Genomic DNA, 9,684 nt, shown 5'->3' on the forward strand with positions numbered 1-9,684 from the left:
TAAATGCTTTATTGAACTGATGTTTCCTGATCAGATAACAGTTTGGCCAATTAGGAGCTGAAGTAGGACCGTGCAATTATTTTACTCAGAAGGACAAGCATTGCATTTGTCTTCCTTTCGTAAACATAAAAGTGAGCATTTTCAAACAGATTAATCCACATTCATCAGAACCCATGGCAGTTTGCTAAGATTTGGGTGAACTCAGTAACATGCTCCAGCACTAATTATGGAATCAATAAATGAACTTCAAACATTAGTTTTATATTTTGGGGGGAAAAAAACTCACATATATCAAAGAAGGCAGCAGCCACTTACACTTTGTTGAACAGTCCCTCTGATTTGTTAGAGGTGTGAGGTGAAGAGACTGGATACGGTTTGCCAGTGAGTAAGGTGTGTGAGCATGTTGTAGAGGGAGAGGTAGGGAGAGCTGCTTTACAATGTGTGTTAGTATCTGCTGTAAATAAACAACGTGAATCAGTTAGACACACACATGTATCCACTCCTATAGATTCTTTTCCATGTGGGTCATTTCAAAGTATTGAGTAGAGCTCCCTGTGCTGCGTAGTAGGTCCTTATTAATTATCTGCTTTATGTATAGTAGCGTGTATATGTCAATCCTAATGTCCCAGTTTATCCATCCCCCCTTCCCCCCAAGGTAACCATAAGTTTCACATCTGTGACTCTTTCTGTTTTGTAAGTTCATTTGTACCGTTTTTTTAGTTTCTGCCTATAAGCAATGCCCTACGATGTTTGTCTTTCTCTGACTGATGTCACTCAGTAGGACAGCCTCGAGGTCCATCCATGTTGCTGCAGATGGGGAGAGCTGCTTTTTAACTAAGGCAGCCAGAGTCATCAGTTGGGCACTTCCGTAGTGCTCCTGCATTGACCTCTGACCTCACTCTCCAGATGGGTACGAGGGGGCAGAGGGACTCCTTGTCTCAGGCCAGAGGGAGGTGAAGTGGAGGGAATGTCTCAGGGATACATCACAGAAGAGAGGAATCCACATCCAGGAATGATCCTCCACACCTCCCGTGTTACTTCTGTCTTTGACACAGTATTAGTCATAGTCTCTGGGATGAACTTCTGAAACACAGTGGTTAATTATGATTGGCCAGAATTAATGTTTTGCATTTGTCAGTGGAGCCCTGGCCACTTGGAAGTAAGTGTATCTTGTCTGCACGTAGACATATTTAGCCTAAGTTTGAGAAGCATTTTAAGTTCTCTTAAGAGCAATTACCACGCAAGTTAGAAAAAATAGTCAAGTTGTAATTACCAGAAGTACCTTACGAATAAAATTGTTTGCCGTCCTGTCTAAATTTGGCAGAATAAACATATGTTGCTTATGTTAACTTGCTTTCCTGCAAGTTAAAGCATATGAGGTATTAGTGCTGTAGATACCAAGCTCCTGTTGATTAATGATATAATCACATCTACTGCTACCTATGAAAAATACAGGAAAACTTTGAAAACTTTGTCAGTTAGATTTTTAAAGGGAGGAAGTAAAAAAATAGTTTGTTCTTAGAGATTTTATTGATTTCAAGTCAGATCCAGTGGTGTGTGATCATTCAGTGATTTTGCTTAAAGCTACAGTATGTCCAGGCTCTTAAGAAGTCAGGTTTCTAAGTAGGGAAGGAGATCTGAAGTGGATCTGTCAGGTACACTATTACTTTGAAAATCTATTAAAACAAATATTTTAGGAATAATGTTGAAATTTTCATAATGCTTTTTTTTTGGAAGAGTGATTTAGCTGCTTTTACATACAGTTACTGTTGTTTACAAATGAATTATTTGTGTATTTGATTTCATTTCTTTTCAGCTGCTGGGTTGATACTGGACATAATATTTCTTCACAGTAGAAAACTTTGACTTTGTCTTGACTTCCCCACTTTCCCTTTCAGCACGGAGCTTGCTGGTTTTATTAAAAAAGTTAGAAACAAAAACAAGACCTCTCTGTCTGGATTGAGTATTGACGAAATTGTGCAAAGAGTGACAGAACACGTCCTTGATGAAGAAAGAAAGAAAAAGGTCAGTGTTTCATTTAAATTCATTATATACTCCACTTTCTTCCTATTTATTTATAAAATGTGAGAATTGTGGGATAAAATGCTTCCAACAAAAGATGGGGAGCAATGCAGTAGACAGTGTGCACGTTTTGAGTGACTGAACTTGCTTCCCTGCTGTACATTCTGGCCGCAGCCAAGTCCAGGAAAGGGCTGGAGGCTGTCTGCACCCAGCTCTGCTGTTGCTGTGCCCAGGGCCGCCCAGGACCCGCCCTCCATGCCTGTCGGAGCATCGCCCGAAACCAGGGGGCCGAGGACCGAGGACGTCCCTGTGAGTGCTGTGTGCATGACCGTGGCGTTCCCTCTGTTCTGTGAAGAGCGGAAAGAAAACAGCTGTTAGTCCATGATGTAGCCTCATGTTTTTCTTTTCTCGATGGACTTTCTTTGAGCTTCCGTTAGAAGCCACGTTTAGGTGACTTGAGTGTTCGGTTAGAGGAGCCAGTGACTAGCGAGGTTCTCCCCACTGTTGTAGGGACTTCAGGGCCCCTGCATGTGGGGACAAGAGGTGCAGTGGCCACACCATGGACATGGGGCCTGTAGACGGTCAGATCCGTTCCTCACGTCAAGTGTGAATAGTTGGCAGAATTCATTTTTGGCCGGTTTTCTTCTAGGCGACCATAGGCTTTGGAATCACACGAAGTTGGTTTCATCGCTAACAGCACTGTGAGCTGGGATCATATCTGCTTGTTGTGGTTGTTGTCTGATGAAGTCCTATGGTGGGGTTAGCAGGGCCACGTGCTGTTCCCGGAACAGACTGGCTGCTTCCCTCTTCTCCCCATCACGTGCCTGGGGACGGGGGTTGGGGGCATGCTGAAATGGGCTGAGGTTGCTCTTATTTGATATACTCATTTAAATTGTTTATTGTCCTTTTAGACAATGAGAATGTTAGTTACATAGAACTTTCTATAAAATACCATTATATCTATGATCTCAGTTGATAAGGTATTATAACTGCCTTTATGAATGAGGAAACCAAGGCACTGATGACTCATGCTTCTGGCCGGCGTTCCTTCCTTTGATTTGTGTGTGCGGCGTGTAATCCCCTGTCCTCGCCCACACGGACCTCACACACTGGGGACCATGCAGTAGGCGCTGAACATGTGGGTGGTAGGAAGGCGGGCCCCTGGGTGGCTCCCAGCCGTGGGCCCCAGGAGGATTCTGGCGTGGATCACATCTTCCCCTTCTGTCCAACTTCAGGTGAAAGTACAATGAGAAGAGCTGTAGGCAGAGTGGGGTCGGCAGGACTGCACGGAGAGCGCTGGTTCGCTGACCCGACCTGGGCTGTGCCTCCTTCTGTGAACCTGTTTTTGTCCCTCCCATACATTTTCACTTTCCACCAGCCTTCAGAGATTTTCCTCGTCACATACACTTGGGTGCCCGAGGGTACCCCCCACCGCCGCCACCACTGAGAAAGCTTATACCGTGCAGAGCATTCCTGCCAAGCAGGAATCCTCTCCCTCTCAGGGGTGTTCCAGCTGGTTATGTGCTCTCTGGTCCAACAACCAGACCAGCTTCTCAGCATTCTCACTGATTTGTGTGTGAGTGTGTGTGTGTGTGCACATGCACACTCGCACACTTATTGGCCACACCAAGATAGACCATAATCACCTTTCAAGGTGAGATTACTTTCTGCTTCACGGTTCATGGTAATAAAGATGTGAAAGCTGACTTATAAGAAAAATATGTATTGAAACCAGGACTTAATTTGCTAATCATAGGTTGTTTTTTTTTTTTTTAAAGTAACAATGTTTTGTATTTTTAACCACAAAACCACAGAAGTAATGTGGTTCTTAATAGAGGGTCCAAATAAAAAGAACATATAAAGAACCCAAAACCCACCCTCTAAGGGTAACCGGTATTATTATCATATTGGTATGCATTTTTTCTGAACTCTTTTTTTTTATGTGTGTATATGTGAATATAGTCAAAACCATGTACATGCATTTGTTTTCTTTTTACTTTTTCACTTAGAAATACATTGTGCTGAATTATCATGTTGGGAAGTAATAGCTGTCTTTTTTTCTAAACTTTGTGCTGTGCTGTGGTTAGTCACTCAGTTGTGTCCGACTCCCTGCAGCCCCATGGATTGTAGCTCCCCAGGCCCCTCTGTCCATAGGAGAGTCTCCAGGCAAGAATACTGGAGTGGGTTGCCATGCCCTCCCCCAGGGGATCTTCCCAACCCAGGGATTGAGCACAGGCCTCCTACATTGGAAAGTGGCAGGTCAAGGCCACCTTGCAGAGGCCTTGACCTGCCATTTCCCCCAGGGCTCTTGCCTCCAGTTTTCCCAGACCCTTCCGTAGGGGCCACAGAGGGGAGGGGAGGGGAGTGAGATCGCATCTGTCCCATCACTGCCTGGTGCCCGGTGGTGGCTGCAGTGCCCTGAGAGGGACAGAAAACCCTGTTCAGCAGTTCAGGGATTCACAGCCTTCAGGCGCTGCCCCGACCCTACTCCCTGGCCATCACCCACTGCCGGGGCTGCATTCACTCACTTTCTGACAGTTCCTGGAGCCTCCCTTTGGGGCCAGGTTCCTCGCTGGCTGATAAGAACACACGGAAGCAAAGCCATTTCCTGCCTTCAGGGTGCTCAGAGTTAAGAGGAGGGAGTGAGAGTCGAGGAGAAGGCCACGGCGTAGGGCGGGTGCTGGGGTCTGCAGGGAGGTCGTGGTGCCTGGAGTCCTAGGGTGGCACCGGCTCTGCTTCCACACGAGAATGCTATCTGTATCCTCAGACTGAGTGTTGGGGCCAGGAGCCCTCCCACTCACCTATGTCCCCTGACAGGGATATTGCTGAATGAGCCATCAGTTTGTTTTGATTTGATTTATGCAAGTAATCCACATTGATAGAAACTTTAGAAAAATAGCAAAGAAAAAGTTAAATCTGTCAACCCAAAGTAGCCAGTCACCATCATTAACATTTTATATCTTTCCAGATTCTTTTCTAGGCATCTCTATATACAGACATTCTCTCTCTGTTTAAAAACTTAAATTATATAATCATATGATACCTACTGTTTTGTTAGCCAACTATTATTCAGAGAGCTTTTGGGACCAGCTTTCTATACCTGGTGGCTCAGATGATAAAGCACCTGCCTACAATGCTAGAGACCCAGGTTCGAGCCCTGGGTCAGGAAGATCCCCTGGAGGAGGGCATGACAACCCAGTCCAGTATTTTTGCCTGGAAAATCCCATGGACGGAGGATCCTGGCCAGTTCATGGGGTCGCAAAGAGTTGGACACGACTGAGCGACTTCACTTTCACCTTCTGTACCAAGGATTACAGAATTCCATCAGGATTTTAATCAGCCTCACGATAATCCATAGTGTAGAGGTGTCATAATTTGTTACTGTCTCCAGCTGTTAGATAATTAGATGAATAGTTAATTTGTAATATGCAGCTAGTACCATACTTCAGGTATGGAATGGGATAAATAGGTATTTGTAGTATTTTAACTGTGAGTGAGTTAACTGTATAAATCATGATTTTTATTTGAGAAAATGAAAACTTTGTTTTTTCCTAAGAAATATTCAAAAAATAAGTTGTTCCCTCAGTCTGCTTAACTGTAATTGAGAATAATTTGCACCCTGTGCTGCAAAAGTTTTGGAAAGCCACTTGTGGGAAGAGTCCTTTATTACTGGGATACATCTGTTTCCACAGGTGTCCTGCGCAAATTCCTGTGAAATGTGCCGAGAAGTATTCAAGTCCAAACACGTGCATGAGCTGCAGTGTGGGCACAGGCTTCACAAGGGGGTGAGAGTTCCCTGTGGCTGTTTGCACGCTGCGCATCCTGACTGGAGTGTTTAGAAAAGAGAAAGGGACTTTTTACCCTAGACTTCAGCCCTTGCATTTTCCAAGCAAATTCCAAGTGTGCTCATGTGTGTGGCCGTTGTCTCCCTCCCGTAGACTGTGCTGTGGGGAGGGGGGTGGACGCCGGGCCTGTGGCGCGCTCTGCATGGTCCTCTCCGTGTCTGGTGGGGAGCACACTCGGCTCTTTCAGTCACTAAAATTCAAAGAGCGTGATTTCCTTACAAGCTCTTACACGCACTGTCAAACAGATAGATGGTGAAATAGCTTGTCGGTTTAGTGCAGTGTGTGAAGTAAGTTTAACACTTGAGAGAAGAGAAAGGAAACCTGACGGGCTCCATTGCCTGGGGGATTCTGGCTTGGGCCCCTCCGGGATGGGCGTTAGCTGTTCTGGGGTTTTGGGTGCTGTGAGCACTCATCCTGCTCCCCAGCTGCTGGATTAGAGCCCGTCCCGTCTCTGCCCTGTGAGTGTATGAATCCCTGAGAGAAGGGGCGCACACTCTGTGTGTGCCTGCGTGCACTCAGTCATGTCTGACTGCTTGTGACCCTGTGGGCTGTAGCCCACCAGGCTCCTCTGTCTATGGAATTCTCCAGGCAAGAATACTGGAGGGGGTTGCCATGCCCTGCTCCACGGGATCTTCTTGACCCAGGGATCAAACCCGCGTCTCTTGAGTTTCCTGCATTGGCAGGCGGGTTCTTTACCACTCATGCCGCCGGAGTCCAGGCCAACTACATTCTCTCATGTGCCTGTCTTCTTCCTGGGCGGGGGTCCTGCCTGGGCTCTGAGCTTACCACACTTAGCTCCGTAGCAGCAGCAGGCCAGCCACTGTGTGTGTGCAGACTGGGGAGGGACAAGGAACAAGACCAGGAAGACAAGGGGAGTCCAAGGGCCCGGAAAGTGCCGGCCTCCAGCAGTCAGGGCAGCTGAAGCACAGACTGGACTGGAGCGGAGCAGGAAGGGGAGGCACAGTCAGGCCCCAAGGCTTCACAGTCACATCCTGAGGTGCAATTCCTTGTTCCTGGGGCTTGGTCCAGACCCCTGCCCTGAGCAGGCTCCGGTGTCGCTGGGTGTTGAGTGGCTCAAGGTCCCCGTGGACGTCACAGGTGATAGCTTACAGTGAACAGGGTCACATTCATGGCCTCTGAAGGAGAGAATTTGGTTTCCAGGCCATAGATGAGGTTTGATCACTCAGAGGTTTTGTGTAGCAGAGTTTTATTACAGTGAAAAAGGGACACAGAAAGCTTCTGACGTAGACCTCAGAAGGGGGTAGAGTGCCCTCCCCATTTGTCTTAGCAAGGCCTTGTATACTTTTTCAGTTGGTTACTAACAATAGAGAGGTCTTACCTCTTCATAACTCTTAAGATAACAAGTTTAATCAGAAGGTTCTTGTTCTTAACAAGAAACACGTCTTCAAACAAGATACAGTGTTGTTACATAATCATTAGTGCAGAGTTTAAGGAAAAACAAAGGGCTTCCCTGATAGCTCAGTTGGTAAAGAATCCACCTGCAATGCAGGAGACTGTAGTTTGATTCCTGGGTCGGGAAGATCCCCTGGAGAAGGGATAGGCTACCCACTCCAGTATTCCTGGGCTTCCCTGGTGGCTCAGCTGGTAAAGAATCCTCCTGCAGTTCAGGAGACCTGGGTTCGATCCCTGGATTGGGAAGATCCCCTGGAGATGGGAAAGGCTACCCACTCCAGTAGTATGGCCTGGAGAATTCCATGGATTGAATAGACCATGGGGTCACAAAGAGTTGGACACGACAGCAACTTTCACTCTCACTTTTAAGGAAAAACATCCCCTAAGCAAGATGACTTGTTTTGTTGTGTAATCATCAGCTCTGGGCTTAAAAAACATCTTATAAGATGAAGGAATGTAAACAAACAAAAAACACTCTCCCTTTCTCCTCCTCAAGGGTCCCAGACTCCTTAACCTGCCTAAGAGAGTCACTCTCTCAGGGTGGAGTCTCCGTGTCTGCTGAGGCAAATGGCGCGGGAGAGCTGAGGTCCCCAGGCTCCTAAAGGGCCAGCTGATTGTCTTCTCTCATTTCAGTGCTTCAAGCAGTGGCTGAAGAGCCAGCGCACCTGCCCAGCCTGCCTGGGTCACGACCTCCTGTCAGAGGAGTAGCTGCCTTGCTGGAGGAGGCCCGCCTGCTATTCTCGGCAGCTACAGTTCACGCTGGAGATATGCTGCTTGTTGAGTTGGAAGACTAGCAGTGTACTCCCTTTAGTATCAAAAGCAGACACCTGAAGCTTCTTTGCACTCTGTGTTGCAGTGCTAATAAATGGAACTCTTTAATACAGCTGAGAGTAAGTAATTTCCCAACTCTTGACTAGATATATAGTAATCGCCAAGTGGTGGCTGATAAAATCACGTGTAACCGCTTCCTTCTGTTGTTGGGGCTGCTGCAGAGGCGCGCTCTGAGATGGAAGGAAAAGACAGTGAGTGCCTCAAAGCAGAACTCGATTATCAGCATCCTTGGCCTGCTAAAGTGCCCCCGGGAAAAGGTTTTTGAGATTGGTATTCCTGAACTTATGCCTACATTTTCCCTCAGAGATTCTGTGTTTTAAAAAATGAGCTTAAGCAGACTACCTTTTAATAGGTTGTAATGTTAATATTGGCTGATTTCAGACCAGAAGATTCAAGTCTCCTATTCATGTGATTTTTCATTTCATTATTTTTTCTCCCCAGTAGATTTGTAAGTGCTTGTTTTCCATCTTTCAAAGACACAATGATTTTTGAAAATCAGTTACAAAACCCTTGCTAACATCAGCCAAGACTTCTTAACCCCTGAAGTCGAGGCTCCCTCATCATCATCCCACCCCCGGGTCTGGAGCAGACTGTTTTGAATACCTTAGTGTTCTCGTTAGTGACCTTTGTCTGCCTCTCTGAGTTAGACAACAAGCGTTTGGGTATCTGTCTGGCACACAGCGGCAGCTGAGGGAAACAGTCACCATCATTCCCTTTCCTTACCCCACCACCAAAAAGAGACACTTGTATAATTAGACAGTCCTGAGATGTTGCTGTTCCAGTCGTTCGTGTTTGACATTGTGTAGAGTAATGCATGCACTCATGTACTGTAGCCTGAGAACAAAACCGCAGCTGCGTTAGACAAACTGCTCTCTTCAGTGACTTACAGACAGCAGTAGACATAGAACCGTGAATTACGGGCGCCTTCCATCTCTCTCAAACTAGAAGGATCAAAAAGTGTTTTCCCACGCGTTCTCTGTTTCCCTCAGAAGCTCAGAGCCCCAGGTTCACGCGCTGACGCAGTCGCCTCCGTCTGCTTTGCTTCTCCCTCGGTTTTGACGTCTTAGTGCATAGACGCTCATTCCATATTTTGAAGCAGGTCCCGAAAACATTGTCTGCATGTTCAGAATAACTGAGGACTTGCAGATACGAAGGTATACAGGCGCAGCGGGAAAGGAGAACAGCTGGAGAGTGAGAGGATGTGTTCATGGCATAACCTCAAACTGTTAACTTGTGAACATGCCTTCCACGTGTCCTGTGTCGAAATAAAGAGCGTTCTAAAATAATAGCCGTGTTATCCATTCTTTATCTAATTTAAAGCATTCTGCTTGAAAATTCAAGACATATATTATGCTACCAATTTAAAAGGTGATTCGTTTGGACAGAAGAGCCACTGTACGTCTGAGGAGTCTAACCAAGAGTTCAAGGACATTTTCAAAACTGGATCAAAGTATCCTTTTGCTTAATTAAGTAGAGGTTGCTAAACTCAAGTTCACAAGATTGGCTGTTGAAATCTGTGAATGGAAAGACTAGACAGAGATGATAGAGTTTACTGTTCTAGGCTAGGATGAGA

General features: G+C 46.2%; 1 protein-coding gene across 13 annotated transcripts in view; it reads left to right on the forward strand.

Moving 5' to 3' along the window:
- TTC3 (tetratricopeptide repeat domain 3) overlaps positions 1–9,397 on the forward strand; it is a 119,812-nt gene extending 110,415 nt beyond the window's left edge. For 10 of the 13 annotated variants that reach the window (XM_019964161.2, XM_019964128.2, XM_019964119.2 and 7 more), the window contains 4 exons: positions 1,899–2,025; positions 2,197–2,331; positions 5,715–5,807; positions 7,914–9,397. In XM_019964161.2, coding sequence (XP_019819720.2) covers positions 1,899–2,025; positions 2,197–2,331; positions 5,715–5,807; positions 7,914–7,988 — 430 coding nt within the window. In that variant the 3' untranslated portion in view covers positions 7,989–9,397. The remainder of the gene's footprint in view (positions 1–1,898; positions 2,026–2,196; positions 2,332–5,714; positions 5,808–7,913) is intronic. The other 3 variants (XM_070796796.1, XM_070796799.1, XM_070796801.1) reach the window with 3 other exon arrangements.
- The last annotated feature ends 287 nt before the right edge of the window (positions 9,398–9,684 follow it).

The sequence above is a fragment of the Bos indicus genome, chromosome 1 (genome assembly GCF_029378745.1).
Source record: "Bos indicus isolate NIAB-ARS_2022 breed Sahiwal x Tharparkar chromosome 1, NIAB-ARS_B.indTharparkar_mat_pri_1.0, whole genome shotgun sequence".
Lineage (NCBI taxonomy): Eukaryota > Metazoa > Chordata > Mammalia > Artiodactyla > Bovidae > Bos > Bos indicus.